General features: G+C 52.5%; 1 protein-coding gene across 6 annotated transcripts in view; it reads left to right on the forward strand.

The window, feature by feature from the left end:
- The window catches only part of MSI2 (musashi RNA-binding protein 2), a 357,761-nt gene that overhangs the window by 281,878 nt on the left and 56,003 nt on the right, over positions 1 to 19,880 (forward strand). For all 6 annotated transcript variants that reach the window (XM_004684404.2, XM_012726498.1, XM_012726499.1 and 3 more), the window contains one exon: positions 12,695 to 12,777. In XM_004684404.2, coding sequence (XP_004684461.1) covers positions 12,695 to 12,777 — 83 coding nt within the window. The remainder of the gene's footprint in view (positions 1 to 12,694; positions 12,778 to 19,880) is intronic.

Below are 19,880 nucleotides of genomic sequence, written 5' to 3' on the forward strand. Positions count from 1 at the left end.
GAAATAAGCCATATTTAGAATTTCATGTTAATAATTAAAATATTTTTAGTGAGAGCAATGTGATTGAATGTGTTTTTTCTCTAATTCTTGATTTAACATGTTGTGACCCAGCTCTAAAAGATGGGTTCTAAGTTTAATTTATTTTGATACTTGGTTAAAACGCCTGTCATCACTGAAAAATACACCTCACAAGATACACGGATCCCAGTGGAAGAAGCACATTCACTGTGCTGACTAAATCATGATACTAATTTTTCAATCCCATCCTCCAATTATGCAAAGGATTTTGTTGAAATTCAGCTTGTAAATTTCCATCTTCCCTGATGTCAATCAGGTTTTTCGTGCAAACTAATCAAGTGTTGCATTTTTATAATTTTAACAAATGGGTTCAAACACCACCGAAATGTTCATTTTTTTAAACTAAGTTTAAAACGGTTCTGTTTCAGCAGAGCTTTTGTAGATGACCCGGGCCTGGCATTTTTCAGCAACAAAATCACAGAGCAGAAATACTTCCCAAGTGCTTGCTTTTCCAGCTGCTTTCTCTACAACCAGCATGGCCTACTGTTGACAAGCAGCTTCTTCTTTCTCACTCCCTCCGCTGCCTCTTGCCCCATCTGATGAGACCACACTTGGGGGTGTGTGATGTGGCTAGTGAGACGTAGGTATGTTGCTAAGAGGCAGGGAAGGGTCAGCTTACCATCTCCTGGTTGTGATTGTGCTTGTATCATTAGATTTACCTCCAGCCGATTTTCTCTGTCATTCTCATAGTGTGAGGGCTGCTTTTCTCGGGGCCTGACCACATCATCTGCACATCCCTTTCGGAGTCACCCTAAGGGCCAGCTGTGCACACTTGCAGCAGCAGGCACACCAGTGAGGCCTCGGACCTCCTAGCGTTCCCTCTCCTCTCCCTGCGGCCTATCAGTACTGAATAGAACTGGTGTGTCTCTGACACCCAGATGTGTGAGGACTCTGGGGCCAGTCAGTCTGCATATTAAGTTGATGGTGCAGAAATTATTTTTAGGTGAAAAGACACACATTAAGCATTATGTATTTTCTCCCAATGTTTCCTAACCCTGACTTTAGATCAGTATGAACCAGAGAGATTTGGAACCATGCAGATGCTGGGTGCTACCCCAGATTTAATTCTATGGGTAGGACAGTGCATCCAATTTATTTTCCCAAGTGATTCTGATGTAAGAATTACTGTTGGGACCCTCCCTGGTGGCTCAGCGGGTTAGAACGCAGCACTGCAAGCTCGCTGTAGCTGCTTTAGTGCGAGTTCTATCCCCACTTGCCCCGGAGGTGATCACATGGCACGGCAGACCTCTCCTGACCCGCCCACTGCTCCCCTCAGCAGTGTACGTCATTGATCTACCTGTTCTGCTCCCCACTCTGTCTCTGGTGAAGCCTTTCGCCACCCCTGCACCTGTGGTCTGTACCCCAGTTCTGTGTGCATAGATAAAAAAAAAACCTTAAAAAAAAAAAAAGAATCACTGTTGAGAATCACGGTTCTAGACCAGTGCTTCTTAAATTTTAATTTGCATAAATATCATCTGGAGGATTTGTTTAAAATGCAGGTTCGTGTTCAAGAGGTCTGCGATGGGCCTGAGACTGAGTACTCCTGCCCCGGGTGATGCCAAGTGGTGGCTTGGTGGAACATCCGAGGAGCAGCCTCCAGGCCCCAGCCAGGCCCCTGCTCCGCCACCCACCGCGCTGTTGCCTGGCGGGTCAAGAGTGGTCCTTCACTTGCTCGCTGCAGACCTGTCTCCCCATCTGGGCTGTCGTGCTGCTGGTCTCAGCTTCTTGGAGAGATCTGGCCTCCAGGTGTTCAGAATAGTTCCTTTGACAACCAGAAAATGAAAGTAAAATAGCCCCTCCCACCCCCCTACCCCCTCACCCCCACACACACGCTGACTAAGCCCAGGTACTGCAGAGAAACCTCGCAGAGCAGCCGCCTACCCCAGGCCCCAGGTCGGCCCTGTCAGCACCAGCCAGAGTCACGGCGCTACGGGTAGAAATGACCCTGAACTGGGGCCCTGGGTGGCAGCGGGCTGTGGGCGTGCAGCCAGCGCTCTCAGTTGGGACTATTCTGAAGCCATGCCTCATAATAAAAGTCATAATTTGTGGCAGCGCTGAAAACCTGCAACTAAGTAGTGGTTTCTGATGGAGTTCTGGAACCTTGTCAGAGGCCAGTTCCCCAAAACCTTGTTGGAGGGGAGGGGTGGGCATCTGGGGAGGCTGATGCTTTCCCGAGGGTCCTCTCTGTGCTGAGCTGAGTGGGGTGCAGGCTGCGCCCAGCCTTTTCTAGCAGAGCAGGTTTTGTCGTCACTACCCACAGCACCTGGCCCCTGGTTTTCAGCCCTCTGCTTCACTTTCGCCCTGCAGAGGGTACCCAGGCAGCCCCTCGAGAACAGAAGCCTGACCTTTCTGTTGGCAGCCAAACTAGAGATTCCCAACCTGGGTGCAAAGGCAGGAGCCACCGCCAGTGGTCCATCGGGTCCAGGCGAGGTCCGGAATGGCCAGCCCATCTCCACCAGCATAGGGCTAGACCCCCATGGTCAGCCCCTTTGTGTTTTTACCCTGAAGGGTGCACAGTGGAGCTTCTCTGAGTTAATGGAGATAGCTGGGAATTAATACGTGATTCGCTCTGCCTCGTGGGCCTGTCCTGAACCTTATTTGCATTGTAGCCATCAGTGAAGCACTGTGGGTGTCTCTGTCAAATGAGTACTCACAAGAAGGCCCAAGCAGCGAGCAGAGGTAAACGTGTACAGAGACAGAGGCTGGGACGGGGAGAAGCCATAAAAAGGGCCCTTTGCTTGGTGGGAGAAGGTGTTTTCAAAAATCTTGCTGGCAGACAGGGTGGATTTATTTTTTACTTCTGTCTCATCTTGGAAGATGCTGAAGGTCAGGGTGGTCGAATGACCGGCTCAGTCACGTGGCCAGTTCTTTCTGGAACCAGAGTCAGAGCCCAAATCTACCTGCCAAGCCCAAGCCCAAGCCCATTTGTGCCCTAAGAGAAGACTGAAACTGCCTCTTACTGCAGGGTGCAGACGGCATGGGGCAGACTAGGGGACAGACTCGACACCCCGCTCTCTGGGGGTACCAACCCAAATCCCACCTGTGGGGAGCTGCCTCAGCTGGTGCCCCATCTACCCGGGGCCCAGAGAGCCCCTGCATTTCAGAAGACCGGGAGCACACCCCGCGAGGCCGCCCCGGGCTCTGGTTTCCAGAGCAGCCGCGGAGACAGCGCGTCCTCATGCCCTTGCCAGCTGCGCGCACGACCTCAGCCGCCTCTGCCCGCTGGGCGCGCGCTGCAGTCCTGGCACCTTCTGCCGGGGTCCTGATCCGAGCCAGTTGTCTAGCGATTTAATTTGGTGAATTTACCACTGCGTCCCAGAGTTTATATTGGCACTTAACAGCAGTAATATGTGTCTCTCTCGCCAAGAACTGACTATTTTCCCGACCAAGATGGAACACCACGCACAAAAAAATAGGTTTGTGAACTAATCCGCTGCCCTGACAAGTGTCATTCACAGAATCGCTGCTATGGAGCGCACTCGGAATGAAATGAGGTTGGGGTTTTCTGGCCTGGATCACAGGTGCTTTTTCCCCCTCGGTTAACAAGAGTCTGGGATGAGACGCCCTTGCCCTGAAGCCGCAGGCACTTTCAAATCACACTATCAGTATTCATGGCAGATTTCACTCTCCCCATCCAGTCTTCCTCTGAATATCTTTGGCTTCCTCTCTCTCCCTTCCACTCTCCCTATTTCTAGCACCACCTTCCTTTCTGGGTGTATTTTATTTTCTCCCCAGAATGCCCCCCTCTCTCCTGCCCCCACAACACATGCACTGTAAAGCTTTCTATACATCATAGAATTTCGCTCAGTCAATAAAAAAAATCTCCCCCACCCTCTTGGTAAAAGTGCTCTCTCTCACACCGCCTGAATGTCTGATGGGCATTCATTTGATTCGGGTAAATTGCCAGTACTTCTGGGAGTGGAAGCTCGAGATCGGTTGTTTACACTTTAGTAGGACCCGGCTTCTGATGCTTTCCTGAGCCCAGGAGAGAGAAGCTTCGTGTTGCCCCTGCCCTCCCTTTGCTTGGGTGAAGGCAGCCAGTGGGGCTGAGGGACCCGCTCTCTCAGAGCCTTCTGAAACTGCTTTGGTTTCTGGTGATGGGCATGGCCTGGTGGCATCTGCCGGGTGTGCACTTAGACCCCCGACTCATACTCTGCATTTTAAACCCATGTTCCCTCTAAAAGAACAATATCCAACCCCCCTCAAAAGCAGCTGTATTTCCTCCATTCGTGTGTGAGGTGCTGAGGTTTACATCCCTGTGGAAAGCCCTGTGTTTTTCTGTCCCAAGTGGTCTCTTCTCAGCTTGCCTGAACTGAAAACACAGCAGAGCTAGACTTGAGTGAGCACACAGTCGCCAGAGAGCGGCGCCCATGGAGCCCACATGGGGCTGGGCCCGGGGAGGAGGCCGTTCTCCATCACAAGACCAACGGAGGGCGACACCAGGGAACACTTCACTGTCACCCCCAGGTTGGCTTATGGTCTAGGGGCCTCCTTAAAAGGTCCTGGGGTCACGATGGCCATGTGAAAAAAATTACTTGAAACTCAAGCTGCCACACTTGCTGGGTCACAGCTGGCATCTGACTTCCAGAAGGTTGATGCTCACATTTCCAGGTCAGATGCTGGCTAGCACATCCTCAGGCCAAGTGGGAGAGCAAGTTGCCTTTCCACTTGAGAAATCAGCTTCCCTCTGGCAAATGCCGCTCATATAGCTTAATATTAATTTAGGGAATTCAGTCTTCTGCATCTCCTCCCCACTAGATTGGGAATCTGGTGGAGCCATTCCTGTTCGCAGATTCCCCACACACCGGAGACGGCTCCCCGCCCCACACCCACCTTCCCTCAGCCGAGCCCCCAAAGGTGGCTGGAGAGGAGCAGGTGCGAGCTGCTCACCAAGTCACTTCCCCCTCCTGATTAAGTGTTGTGTGGGGAGACAGGAGACCCGTGTCGATTCGCACCGATCTATGCCTGGCCTGCGCGTGAGCCACTTGTTAATTCCCCACAGCCCTAGTCAGCTCTGCAAGGCAGAAAGAAATATGACCAGGCAAGTTGAGAAAATAAATTAAACTAAGTGTCAACTTTTCTTGTTTCTCTCCTCATTATTAAGAGATGGAATGGGGCTCGTTTATCAGGCAGGGGGAGAAATTAATTGACACGGCTTTAATATCATGATGTCTGGCGTGTCTGGTCACATTCCTTCATTTTTTGGAAAGGCATTTTATTATAGTTTACAGCAACCAGCTGCCAAACTACTGGTGTAAACGAGGAAGCAGGTGCATGAGTGATGCCATCATGGGAAGGACGCAGAGCCGCCTTGAAGGGGACATGGCAGGGAGGAAAGGCTGGGCTGGAAAGCACCCCCAAAAGAGGCAGCTCACTGTCTCAGGGTCAGGGAGGGGGGACATGAGGGAAAAGAGGGCCTGCTGAGAGAGGGCTGTCTGCAGACCCCTCCATCCACCCTAGTTAAGAGTGGCTGAGGAGAGAGGTGCCCTGGTTACTTCTTCATACAAGTCATCTTTGTTTGTCGCTGAGCCCCCCACAGCGCGCCCTTAGCTGGCTTTGTGTGGAGGATACATGCGGCAGCAGGAAGCTGGCACTTAGCAGTAGACATCTTTCCACACCCCTGCCTGGCCCTCCTCCTGCTGGGCCGTCCAGGCGGGACTGCTTGCTCCTTGGTGTGAGGTTCTTGCAAAGAAATGTGCCGGAGCAGGATTTTAGAGCCAAGCAGCAGGCCCAGTTTAGAATCCAGGAGATGCTGGGTTCAGAAGGCCCCAACTTCTTTTGAAAGAAACAGGGTAGAGGCTGTGCTGGAAAGAGCCTCTCTCTGGGCCTCAGGTCTTCACCTGTAAAGTTGGGACAACGGGAAGGCCGGGTCAAGGTTAAGGTGGAGTTAAAGCATGGCCGCTCCATAGAGATTGTTCAGCTTTCTCTACGATGAGTATTGGGTGTGGGCTGACTGCTGCCCGGCAACACCAGCCGTCACACAGAGCACTGCAGGTCCTGCCGCTAGCTGGGTGGGAAGTGACGTTCTTACATTCCTGTTTGGACATGAAAGCGGCCAGAGCAGAACTGGAACCCCATTCCCCCCTTGCCTAAAACCTGATGTCTGAAGATACTCAGGGAAGTTTGATGGCCACTCAGGTGGGGTTTCCCTTAAGTCCAGGTAACGTGCAGTGGGTGTCCCACAATGGCCGTCAGTAATCAGGAGCATCTCATTTCTTTTGGAAAGACACCTGTGTGGTTTCCTTACAACCGATCAGTCTTCTGGGCTATATTTTATGGGCCAAACCCACCATGTGAAACCGCTGTCCCTCCACCCCCCATATATGTGAACATCCTACCCCTTTCTGCTCTTCTCATCAAGTGGGCCGGACCTTCAATGGCCAGGTTTCTAGGCACATGAACCTGATTTGCTAAACCTGACGTTGCCCACAGAGGTGACCCAGTGATGTTCCAGATTAGAAGCGAGGGGCTAATGGGCACACAGCTAAGTGGGGGCTGACCGCAGCAAAGCAAGCAGACCAGCCACCTCGAACCTGGGCCCTCACCCTCTCTGACCCAAGGGAGTTGTGGAAACCTGTGCCAGAAAATCAAGGTCAGGGTGTGAGAGGGGCTTGGAGGAGGACTTGGGGGTTCAGCTCCTGCTGTGGCTTCCTGTCCACATGTCACCTCGGTGGGTCACTTAACTGCAGGGGGCAGCTGAGCACGTGACTATGGCGGAGGCTCCCCTGCCTCTCACGGGCTTGCCCTGGGGATGGGGCAGGAAGACATGTGACAAGCATTTTGAAACCAGAGAGTACTCCCCACACCCAGAGCCGAGGAACTTGCATTGGTACTGAAGCAGCCCACAGACACACTGGGGCAACACTGGGTTATGAGCAAGACACACACACTGGGGCAACACTGGGTTATGAGCAAGAGCAGGAGGTTGCGTGAGACGTGCATACACATGCCTTAAATTCCTTATGGGATACTCAGAATGACTTTGAGGACCTAGGGGTTTTTTCCTTCCTCCTTTCCCCCCCACTAACCAAGTATGTTAACTCATGACTTGCATTGATTCTTACCGATGTTGCAGTAGATCTATGCAATTGCTTGCGAGTGCTCAGTGACCTGTATGATAAGAGAATATTATTTCTGAGACGATGAGGAAGCTGCTCCCACCTTGCCCTCCCTGACCTTAAAAGAATTCTTTGCAAGCTAACTCTCCCATGCTCTTCAGTGATGGTGTTTGGAGCAGGTCACTATAATTTTGAGATCTCTTCTTTTCAAATCCCTGCTCTCTCCTGGGCTTGTGTGTGCATGTGTTTTATAGCTTGCTATTATTCAGATGCATATTCAGTTTTGTGTACTTGAATAAAGGAGGGGACAAGGTTTGACTGTTATATGCTTATCTCTTAAATAGAGCTTACTTGTTAGTTTCCAGTAATAGCTTCATTCAGGAGAATGCTGTACAATTTCATTTTTAAATGCTTCCTGTCAACAGCTACCCTATTTATGTCTTTCTAAATCCCTGGTGGGGAGTTAGCTTTCCCACCACCTTCTTTGTCCCAGTTTTGCTGACTCCTAGAGCCCTCGGGGTGCAGTCCAGGTGGGGGCTCTGTGAGAGGCTGGTCAGGTGCCATTTTGCCAATGGCAGGTGAGAAGGGTTCCCTTGGTGAGCTTGTCTCTTCTGTCCTGAGTTGGGCCTTCTTCCTTTCCCCCCACTAACCACGTATGTTAACTCAGGACTTGCATTGATTCTTATCGATGATGCAGTTGCTTATGAGTGCTCCTGCCCCGGCTCTCAGGCCCCTGAGCATCTCTCTGTTTGGGTGGTACTTTGAGTGAGTTTAAATACCTGAGGAAGGGTCCTCTGGTTCTGGGCTGTGTCTTGGGTCCAAGGGAGAAGAGAAACTGAGCACGGAGTATGGCTCCAAGTTCTTGCTCACCCTCCCCAAGCAGGACTCCCTCTCTCCCACCAGCCAACACCACATCCAGCCTTCCTTTTTCTTTTGGAAACCCAGAGGGGTGCGGCAACTCTGAAGGGGCAGCATATGCAGCACACATTAGACCCTCGCTCTGGAATGAGGCTAATTATGTTTCTTTCACCTGGCTGTTCCCCCTGATGAACTTTTCTGAGACTCCCATTTCTCACCCTCTGTGGGACTCTTTTGGACAAATGACAGGGAATCATCAGTCCTTCCTGCCCCTTCTCAGGAAAACACAACCTTCCTGAGTCTCTTGTGGAACCTACATACCCAGCAGACTGCTTGAAAATCTACAGCCTTGAAAACATTCTGCTAAATGAAATAAGCCAGGTACAAAAGGACAAATACTTAAGATCCCACTTAGAGGAGACCTGGAATAGGCAGATTCACAATGACAAAGTAGAGCTTCCCCGGGCCTCACAGAGGAATGGAGTCGCTGCTTTAATGGGTACAGGGCTCCGCGTGATATGGGGGAAAGTTCTGGAAATGTGTGCAGGAGATGGCTGTCGGCACTGTGGATGTGCTTCATGTCCTGAGTTGCACCCTGATAAAATGGCGCATTTTATAGGATGTATATTTTACCTAATAAAAAAAAATCAACTACAAAAAAGAAAAGGACCTTAATGCCAAAAGAGATTTGCCCCTCCCAAATTCTGACCTTCAATCCTAGTTTCATTTATTTAGGGGGTGGTTTGCCAGTGAGTTACTAATTTATTGTAAATGATAATGCACCTGTGAGATAAAAATGATTCTATGTTAAGGAATAACATTTATTGATAATTAAGTGTTTCATTGCTTCTTTGCTTTCTCCAAATGGAATAAATAAATATTTTAGACATAATCAAGTTTGTTTTCTCTCTTCGGGCCAAACAGACAGGGATGTTGAAAACGATATAGATCTTTAAAATCCTGCAAATGAGTCTTGACATCGTTGAATTGTTATGCATCCAAGGTACACAGGCTTGAAATCCAGGCCATCTCCTTTGATCAGGAAAATCATTTTTGTGATACTCGGATTTTGAGTCCTGTGGGGTTAGGAAAGAGACCAGCAGGGAGAAGGGCAGAGTCAGAATTGGAGATGATGGCCGGCACTGCCCGCCCTTCCAGTGCAGCGGTCTGCGTGCTGTTCCTGTCTCCTGGCTCCCTCGCCCCCTGGCTGTCTGAGCAACAGCGCGAGTGGAAAATGGGGGCACCCGTGAATCGTGCATGGCACTGGCCCAGAAGCTCACGCAGAGCTTTGCACAGCCGACCCGGAAGGAGCGGTCGTGTTGGAAAGGCCGCTTCTGGGCTTCCGGGCCGCGGTGACTTGACTGGGCCCTGTTCCTGGACGGCGGCCGGCGTGCGGCAGCGAGGTGGCCCCCTCAGCCTGCCCTCTTTGACTCGTGGGGCGGTGCCCAGGCCTGGCACTGATTTTCATGTGCTTTCCCGATGGGGGGTCTGCTGTCCTGTCTTCTGTCCGAAGCACGACCTTGACCTGTGGGACCCCGCCCCACAGGTGGCCTTTCTATGTTCACCTTGCTCTGTCAGATTCCAGTGGCTGCCATAGCAAATGGCCAGCAAGTTTGTAACCTACAGCAGCAGAAATGTGTCCTCTCTCAGTGCTGGGGGCCAGAAGTCCGAAATCAGGTGTGGACTGGGCCGTACCCCTCTGACAGTGCAGAGACAGTCTTTCCTGGCCGCTTCCAGCCTCGTGTGAACTTGCCCCGCTGGGAAATGTGCTCTCACAGAACAGCACCTGTCGCTGGAGATAGGGCCTGCCTTAAATCCAAATGATTCTTTTTCATTTGTTTTTTTTTTTTTAAAAAAGATTTACTTATTGATGCATACAAAACTAGGGTACAGGCTAGAGGTGTGGGGAGTGAAAGAATTCAGCAGAGACAAAGTGGGGAGCAGAACAGGCAGATGTACTGAAATACACTGCTGAGGGGAGCAGTGGGCGAGACAGGAGAGGTCTGCTGCACCATGTGGATCAGCTCCCTGGCTGATCGAAGTCATGTTGCAGTGGCTGCAGTAGCTTTACAGTGCTGTACTTTAACCCGCTTCACCACCAGGGAGGGCCCCCAAATGATTTCTTGACATCCCTAACTTACTTTTCAAAACTACTTAAAAAAAAAAAGACTTATTTATGCTTACAGAACTGGGGTACAGGCCAGAGGTGTGATGGGTGAGAGGAGTCACCAGAGACAAGAGTGAGGAGCAGAGTAGGCAGATTGAGAAAGTACAATGCTGAGGGGAGCACCATGCAGGTCAGCTTCCTGGCCAGGGATCGAACTCGTGCTGCAGTGGCTTCGGAGAGCTTCATAATGATGTACTTTAAGCTGTTGCGCCACTAGGGAGAGCCCTCAAAAGTCCTTTTAAAATGGGGGCCACTTTCCAAAGTCCCAGGGACGGTTCTTTTGGTGGCCACTGTTAGCCCTTTGTGCACTGAGGTTTCCCCTGAGAACTGGCCCATCCTGGCTTATCTAGGGATTCACATGTTGCCTAGTCCAGGCCCGAAGGAGGAACTTCAGGCTAGAAGTGAGGGTTGTGAGAGAGAGGTAAGGTCTGCATAGGGGCGATGCTGTCCTGGGCCTCTGACTTGTACCTTTTAGAGTGTGAATTGCTTGTCGCTTCATCCCCCACAATGCCTCACAGAAGGTAGGGTCCAGTCAGTTTTTTGAGGCAGGTGGTAATAATACAGATGGACCAATTATGCTCAGAGCAGAAAGAGTTCTCTCAGTCATTCAGCTAATGGTAGCCACCAGCCACTCAGCACTCTAGTTAGGGTCCCTGCATACTGGGGACCCAGATTGAACCACGCCAGGGCCCTACCTTTACCCCTGAAGCCAATGCTAGTGATTCCTGCACCCTCCACCATGCCACCCGCCTCCCTTCCAGCCCCTGGGCGCTTTTTGGGGGGCCTGCATCTTAACCCCTACTTGCAGAAGGGCTGCTTGAATCTGCTCTCGGGGTGGACCAGAAGGAGGGGATCAACCAAAACCAAAACCAAAGGTCCTGCCTGGTGAGAAGCTTATCTGGTGGTTTTCAGGTGCCTTAGAGTTGGGGTGTGGGGAGTCAGCCCACTGAAGCCCAGAGAGCAGTGTTGGAGACGCCTCTGGCTGTGGCTGTCTTTCAACTGTAGTAATAAATGGGGCCCAGGGCCCAAGCGGAGATGCCCAAACAGAACCCAGGGACGATGGTATGGCCTTCTCCACAGGACCTGGCTTTGGGTCGGGCAGTTGTGTAAACTTGGTGAAAGGTGGCTAGTCTCACCTCTTCCAACAAAGTGCTACAGTCTGAACCAAGCTTCTCCAGGGTGATGCTGGGAAAAACTCGTCGACTTTGAGCCCCTGCAGCAAATGCACGTGGTCCCCTAACGGTGCTTTTGACCTTCACCCTTAGTGTCTACAAAGGTCCAGGCAGTGCAGGCGGAGAACATCGGTCAATATTTGGTGTCGAGGTAAATTATGAGTCATAGTAAAGATGACTGACATTTATGTGGTGGTCCTGACTCTCTGCTTTACTGCAAATTGAGAGCAGGAAGTAGTCTTTTTCATTCCTTTCCTGAGGAATCTTCTAGACGCAGCAGGAGCTACGACTCAGGGGCTCAGTGTATCTCGGAGAAGGTGGTGTCAGAGTTGGAGACAGAGGGGTCTTACTGTCCATCACCGAGAGCCTCGCAAATCTGGATGTGGGCTGTGAATGGAATGAGGGCCCAGACTCATCCAGCGTCCCCACGGTCATTTGCAGGTGCAGGCTGGAGGCTCAGAGAGGGGAAGGGGCTTTCCGGGATGACATCTAAGTTAGTGCCAAGTCAGAACTGGAGCCCAGGTTTGCTGCCTCCCAGTCAGGGTGAGGCACCCGCTGCGCGGGCCCCTCCTGGAGACGGCGCTGGCACTGTGGCTGCGTTCCATCCGAGGTGGGGTGCCATCCCGTGAGCGGGCCAGGGGGTGGTCACAGCTGGGGCAGCCTGCTGGAAGCCCTGTCGGGGTCGAGAGGAGAAAAAAGAGGGGCGGGACAGTCACGGAGGAACTCAGGATGCCGAGCAGCGGTCGGCTGCCAAAATCCTTCAGTACGGCTTGTCAAGCAAAGCCAGTCTCCAGCCGAGTAAATACAGTGGATAGCTGACGGGCTGACAGCAGGCATCAAACAGTCTTAAACTGCCCCAAATCCGCAGTGCTTTTGAAGCAGCAGTAGAAAAAGGATGCCCGCACAGAACAGAGACCCGAAACTTTTAATAGTTTCTTCCATGCCTCAGGATGTCCTGATGAGGTATTAGAGGAAGTAATTCAGGAAGAAAAGGACAAATAACAGCCTCTGTCTGGAGGCCGACCGGAGGGCTGGCCGTTCCAGTGCAGAAAGGGCTAGTGTGGCCCCACGGGGAGCCCTCACGCTGGGGGAGCCCACCCGCCCGGCTCCTGCAGCGAGCCTCAGGCTCTGACCCTGGTGAATAACAGACAAGTAAATTTCTTGTTTGCTTCAGGGGTGAAATCATTAGCTCCCCCCGCTGCGGGAAGGGTGCCCGAGCAGATGAGAAGCCATTTCTTCCACCTGGAGGCCCTGCCTGCGATCCCCCCTCAGAGGTGGAGGCCGTCACCTCGCAGGACCTCAAAGACAGCAGGCAGGTGTCTGGAGCCAGACTCACCTCTCCGCTCTCTTTTCTCCTTTAGGGTTTGGCTTTGTCACTTTTGAGAATGAAGACGTTGTGGAGAAAGTCTGTGAGATTCATTTCCATGAAATCAATAATAAAATGGTAAGTTGGCAGGGCCACAGGGAGCGTGGCGCCTCCCTCCGGACACACGCCTTTGTCTGCCAGGCCACTGGGCCTTCGGCTGAGGGGGCCACGAGCCTGGGGACCAGCCCCCATGAGTTCAGAACCGTGAGCGGCAGGAAGTTGACCAGCTTGTTGTGTAAAGGGCCAGATAGTAGATATTCTCAGTTCTGCAGTTCATTATATTAACTGACTGTTGCAATTACTCAACTTTGCTATTGTAGCACCCACAGACTAAATAGTAGTTTTTCATTTGTTTGTTTTTAACTTATACCTTTTAAAATGTAAAAACTATTTTTAACGCTCAGACTGGACAAAAGCATTCAGGGTCCAGGTTTGGCCTGCAAGTGCCAGACTGCTGACCTCTGGCTTAGCACGTGAATGCACGTGCTGTTTGTTCAGCCTGGCTTTTTAAGAGGTGATTCTCGATATGAAATTTGCCACCCAGATTATCTCTTTGGATCCTGCTGGGTAATCAACATTCTATCCTTATGATCACCTGGCTGGTTTATGCTCAGGGTCAGCTGCTTCTGTCCTCTGCGACAGCTTGGAGTTCCTTCTCTTAGCAGGACACCCTCAAGCCGCAGGGAGGCTGGATCCTTGAAGGTCTGGGGAGCCGGGTAGGCCACCCAGAGACATGGCCACCAGAGGGCGCCATACCATGTGTCGCAGGTGCACGCTGCCACTCAGCATCTCAAACGCCCTTCCTCAAGTTGACCAAGTGGGTGACAAACCCCTTCCTTCTGGGTTCCAGAAAAATAGGAGCTCAGTAGGTTCCTGGAGCCTTCAGCAGGTCCTTTGGGGCCAAAATGTTTTGTTTGGCTGGTAGGAAACTTCAGCCCCAAGAGAAGAGGGAGAACAAATTTGTTTTTCAGTCGTAGCTATAACTTCGATATTTTCTTCCTTTAGTCAAAACATTCCTTACTTCTGAAACATGCATTCAGATATTCATTGTATATTCGTCTGATATGTGTTCACCAACTTTAAATTCAATAATAGAGCTTTTAGTGTGGATAAGATCAAAGCAATCTGCTTAGCATGTGGCGCTACAGGCCTGATTCAATATTTGACTTGCTAATTTTTTCCCTGGGCACTAAAATAATATTGTTCATATTGTTCCTAGCCATCATATGCATCTGAAATGAAAATACTGCTTCTTTGCATACTATAGGTTGGAGGCATTAAAATGGTACAGAGATAAGTATATAGATAACCCAGATCCCCTCATAAGCGTTCTCTGCCCCCAATGTTGGTGCTTCTCTCTTTCAGTACTTATCGCTTGCTGTTTTTAAAATTAGTGATACAGGGGCTTTAAAGGCTGTTTGTCCTAGCCAGGGTACACCACTGCTGGACCCAGGTCCGCCTGGACAGCTGAGCACTGGCAGACCCCATTCCTGCCCGGCTGGGCCTTTGCCCTCACCCGGAGGCCCCAGTAGCCTGGCAAGAGCCCACACCGTGTGCTGCCCGGATTCATTGTTGACAGGTTTTGAGAATCGTCTGAGATACAAGAGGAAAAGACTTTATTCTCGTCATTCCTGTGGGGAGACTGAGGCCTGGGATATGCCCCAGTACTACCCACACCGTGAATGAAGCTCTCGGGCTATTGACTGCCAAATGAGTTATAGGGTCTGTTGTTTGAGCTCGGGGTGGAAGAGGAGTCCCAGACAGCCCCAGAGGCAATCAGAAGGTAGAATGGCAGCCCCAGAAAGATGACCACTGGCCAGTGTCTCAGAGCCAGGGAGGGAGGTGTGAGCTGTCTCGCACTTGTCGCCTTACCCATGAAGGTGGAGGCTGACCCTGGAAGGTGCAGATGGCTGCATTTGTGGGGTGGAGTTTTCCATTTCATATTGAATCCTGGGCTGGTATTTGTTTTTTAAGAGAATATGCAAACATAGAAGTAGATGGGAGGAAGGGGAACTGGCAGGTGGGTAGACTCACAGACTGGGGGTTTACTCCAGTGCCCAGTCCAGCCCCACCAGTTACAGGCAACTTGGGGGAATTTAGAGGACACTGGGCCCCCCCACCCTGAGTTTCAGTACAACCGGGCCAGTATGTGACCACTTTGTGGGGTTGTGGGGCCTGGAGGACACCCCACGAGCAAAGACTTGGCTCAGTGCCTGCCCAGGGCCAGGTGTAATAGGCTCTGCCACGGTCCCCACCATCATCATCCCCAAAAGGGCCTCGTGAGCCCACTCCTCTGAAGAAGGACGGAGTTTAAAGTGTGATGGAGGAGCCTGAATCCCTCATTGCTTTGGATTCTGTGATGCTGGTTTCTACTCCCATGGTTCAAAGGAAAGGAAATGAATTTACACCGTGCTATGGGCCGAATTCAGATGTGAGAGATCCGGAAGGACTGAGAGTTCAGACTGCCCAGTGGGAGCATGGCAGTTGCAGAAGGTCCGGAGGAGCCGTGCTACAAAAGCGAAGACCCGTCCTCTGTCCTGGTGAATAGGCAGCAAGGCACAGAGCGCTGTACCCCCTCCTCCCTGCCCCCTTGTTGGGGAGCTGCTGTTTTCTCCTTCACAGACAAGAAAGGTTTCCCACGTGGTTAGCCCCAAGTAGCCCTTGAATCCAGGTCCTCTGATCCCTGATGCAGTGTCCTTGTGCCTGGCACTCAGTGGAGCCTGGATAAATCATTGTGGAATAAATAAGGGATTATGGGAGGAACCACATGACTGGCGCACCATTGCTCCCAAAGCCATTTCCTATCTAATTTGGTTGGTGACTCTTCTGGGCATTTTGAAAAATGAGGCCCCTTCTCCGCCGTCTGGAGAGCCAGAAGCAGAGCAGAGTTGCTGCCCGACCTCCGGAGCAGGACGGCTGTGGCCAGGAAGGCAGGTCACAGGACCTCTGCCCCTCCCTGGCAGGCCCTGCTGGCGGGGGTGGTGGGGGCAGCAAAGGCCCCATGTGGTGCTTTCCCACAGAGATGCCACAAGGAGCTAACGCTTCTGCGTGCCTGCTCTGGTGGTGGGCGCCGCGCCTCTCTCCCCTGACCAGCACACATAGCCCAGTGCAGGTGGGAATTGTCTCCTTCGTCTTACTGATGAGTAAGATGGGGCAGACGGAAGGTGAAGCAGCTTGCCCAGGGTCCTGGCGGCCAGTGGCGGCGCCAGATTCAAGCCCAGAGCTCACAGCTGTACCTAGAACATCATCTCCCCTCCGACAGACGGGCTTTGAAGGTCACCGAGCTGGGCTGCCAGCTGCCCACCCCTCCCAAGTCAGCCGCCACGTGGCCTGTGAAGTTCTGTGCTCTCCTGGGGGAGGGCAGAGTGGATAGACTCACTCGAGCCAGGTGTCAAGCTGGGGTCAAGCTGACCAAGGACCTCCAGGCAGGTGACCGCTGGCCAACACCCCGCTCAGGGCCGAAGTCCCCATACTGAGCCCCGTCCCTCCCTCCTTGGTGCAGGCCAGCACAGATGTCGCTCTGTATCAGTAAACACACAGATGCACACGGCCAGCCGCCTGGTGGCCCTCCAAGAGGGGCTGCGCTCGGGCCACTCGGCTAGCCCCAGTGTGGGCACCACTAACAACGGCCCCCCGCCGCGCACCCCTGATTGAGGCAGCCCCCGAGCAGCAGGGACACCTGCTTGATTAGTCGCCAGCACAGCCCCCCAGCGAGCGAGACCGCCGCGGGGAGGGAGGCTGGAGTGACAAAGACTTGCTGCTGCTTCCTGGGAGGCCGGGCCAGTCCCTCCTCCAGAGGGGTAGGGAGCCCACACCTGCCCGCTGGGGGAAGGTGGGCAGCGTGCAGGCGCCATCACAGGAGGAAACGGGCTTTTCTGGGGCCCTCTGTGCCGCTGTCTCACGAGCAGGCTGCTCCCTTTGTCCTCCTGGGGAGGTGCTTGCCCCATTTCACAGGGATGTTCCAGCTCAGCAGCCCAAAGGGGCTTCCACTGCCCACAGCTCTGAGAGGCAGGTCTGGCTTTGAAAACTGATGCTTGGACTTGAACCCTGAATTCTTCCCGTTAACCAGCCTGCCAGCTTAAGAAAACCTGATGACTGAAAGGGAAAAAAAAGGATTTATTCGACTTGTGAAAGATCACAAAGCATTTTATTTGCTTTATACAGGAGTGCATGATTCTTTAAATGGCCCTTATTCATTTGGGGTGATCTGACTTGGGAACGTGGCTAAGCGACTTAGAAACTTATTAGGAATGCAGAGTCTCAGGCTCCACCCAGATCTGCTGAACCAGAAGCTCATTTTGAAAAATCCCTAAGTGATTCACATGCCCGTCGAAGTCTGAGAAATACGGGGTGGCGGGGGACCCTTGCTAATGAGAGATAACAGGCGTTTGGGTTCATAAATCAGCTGAAAGTGTCAGGAGAGATGCAAGAGAGGGAACCGAGGGCCAGGAGCGCCAGTCTGGCTCACCGCCAGCTCACATGCCCTTTGTGTCCAGAGGGGCCAGCTCTCTCCCGAGGACCTTTCAGGGCCAGTCCCCACTGCAAGGGCTGGCTGCTCTGAGTGGCACGTGCCTGTCACTTCAGCACCCCTGGTTTGGAGCACGTGGCCCCGAGCCTGAATCCCAGGGCCACCACCACTGGTTAACTCCCTCTAGCGGCCTGCACTTTTCTGAGTGGGGGGGGGGGTGATTACCACTGTCCTTGCAGCTTGTCTTGGCCCTGGCGTGTCAGCTCCTGGCCCTGGAGGTGTGGCCTGCTCTCTCGCAGGGCGAATGATCTAGCCTGGGAGGAATCAGCCCTCCTGAAAACAAACCCCCTCGGTAATTGCAAGTCTCGTCCATTTGGCCTAACCCAGGGGCCAATAACATTCCATCAAGGGCCAGATAGTAAATATTTTCAGCTTTTAAGGCCTTATGGTCTCATACTGGTTCAACTGCCAAAAGCAGCCACTGAAAACATGTAAATGAGTGGGCGTGGCTGTGCTCAAATAAAACCCTGTTTACAAAAACAAGTGGCAGCTGTATCTGGCTTACAGACCAGAGTTTCTGTCTCCTGCTGAAGTTAATATAGCTCAGAGCAGTCACGCTCTGCTTGCCTCGGGGGACCCAAGGAAAGACTTAGCCAGATGTTCACCCAGGTTCAGTACTGAGTCAGCATTCTGTTCATCAGAGGCAGGGTGGGGTGTGCCAAACAGGTAAAAAGAGGCTGCAGAAAGTGGCTTATCAGTGGCTTCTTTCCTAGGCACCCCCAAGCTCTGAGCATGTAGGGGCGGAGGGGCGGTCAGAGTGGGGTGTAGGGAACCTGAGAGGCCTTCCTGACAGAGGGCGCCTCCGTGGGTGGAGTTACCGTAGCTGTGCTTTGTGACCTTGGGCCAGTTACTCAGTCTTTGTGCTTGTCTAGGACAGGAAACAATGGCCCCCCTAGAGAGCACTGGAGGTAGGACTTCTGAGGGCTTTTTACCAGGCCATAGCGTGAGCCATCAAAGTGATAGGTCTTTTTATTAGTATCACCATCACTATCATTATACTTAGGATCATTTTTATTGGGCAAGTAAGTGTAATCACAAGATTACATATCTGCACAAATAACATGTCAGTGAAATGCAGGTGTCGGGACCTGGCTTCAGGCAGGGAAGAGCTGCTAGAGGGGCACCCTCAGTGCTCCAGCAAGAGGGGGTCCCCCAGGGAAGGAGAAGGCGCATCGCTGACCACGCTGAGCAGCAGGGGGTCGCAGATGTGATTTTCTGGGTCCCAGCAAAGCTGACTCAGACCTGAGCTGTGCCATCCTTTGCCAGATGCCATCTGAGGACTGTCCCCCAACTGGGCACACCTAGAGGGTCGGGTCGGGCACCCTGCCCCAGCACAGAGGTTTCTGGATGGAAGTGAGAGAGACAGGAAGGGCCCAGGGTTGGCCTTCTGGACCAAGAGGGTCACCAAGGCCACCTTGAGGGGCAGAAAGAGACGTTGCCAGCCGCAGGGTGTCGTCGCAGGGACCCGGCCGCACTCCCGGCTTCAGGCTGCTCCTCCTCATGCCATTGCTCAGTAGGGAGCCAGCCTAGGGGGGAGGGGTGTGGGTGGAATTAACTAGGCTTCTGTGTTCACGAGCCTATTTGTAGCATCATTCTCACTCGTAAGCTAATTTTAGCCATCCATTCTGCTTCTGTTACCATTTATAAAATGAGAATGTCAAATGCAATATTAAACAGGCAGGATGAAGGCAAAAAAGGAAATGCCAGAGAGGCACTTAATAAATGAATCTAGTGTTGACGTGGGAGGGGAGAGGTCCTGCCCCTGCACGCGTCACACACATGCTGCTTCTGTTAACGAGAACGCGGGGTTTGCATGCCGGGTGGGGAGCTGCATGTCTGGTGGTAGATGCTTGTTGCTCTTCAGGCAGAGGCAGTCTGGCCAGTTAGGAAGTGGCTTCCCAGTTCCCTGAGCTCTGGCTTATTTGCCTGAGCTGGCAAAGCACTGCAGGGAGAGTGGAGCATCTTCTGGTTTCTGGGTGCCCAGTGCCTCTGGGGCTTTCCCACCCTGCAGACCCCTCCACCCACCCCACCCCAGGGAGTATGTTGGGGGCGGGGGGCGGGGGGCAGGTGGAGAGGCTGCTTCCCTTCCTCTGTGTCCAGCTCAGCAGCCTGCTCTTCCAGTGACTTTGTGCAGCAGTGCTTTGCCTGACGTCGGGGAGGTGTCAGCAAATGCTCAAGCTGGACCCTTTATTTTCTCACTCTTGTAAATAGCGAAGTTAGGCTCCACGCAGGGTCTCTGGCAAGCTCACTCCGGCTGGGGTGCGCAGCCAGCCCTGTGGCAGAACTTGGGCTCCTGCTGGAGGCCACGGGTTCTTTTCACTTTGAAATGTCCTTGCAGTTTCCTGCAAAAGGAAGAAGAGCTGTTGCTGCTGCCACCATCAGCTTTTTCCCCAAATAGTGCAGCGTGAAGCTGCCTTTGCACACCTTGCTGAACAAAGCAGGAAAAGGGCCGACCCTCGCTGGCAGGTGGGGAGCTTAGAGAAGCATTCCGCTCCCTAGTCAGGAGCTGGGGGAGGGAGGACTGTTCTCTGTCCTCAGCCTTTGGGTTTTAAGTCAGCACAGAGAGGAACTGGTTTTGTCACCTTCAAAGCCCAGGTGAGGAAGAGAGAGAGGTGTGACCCAACCCACTTAAACCAGGATTAGCTGGTTTAAT

Source organism: Condylura cristata, unplaced genomic scaffold, assembly GCF_000260355.1.
Source record: "Condylura cristata isolate star-nosed mole 26May11 unplaced genomic scaffold, ConCri1.0 scaffold00017, whole genome shotgun sequence".
Classification (NCBI taxonomy): domain Eukaryota; kingdom Metazoa; phylum Chordata; class Mammalia; order Eulipotyphla; family Talpidae; genus Condylura; species Condylura cristata.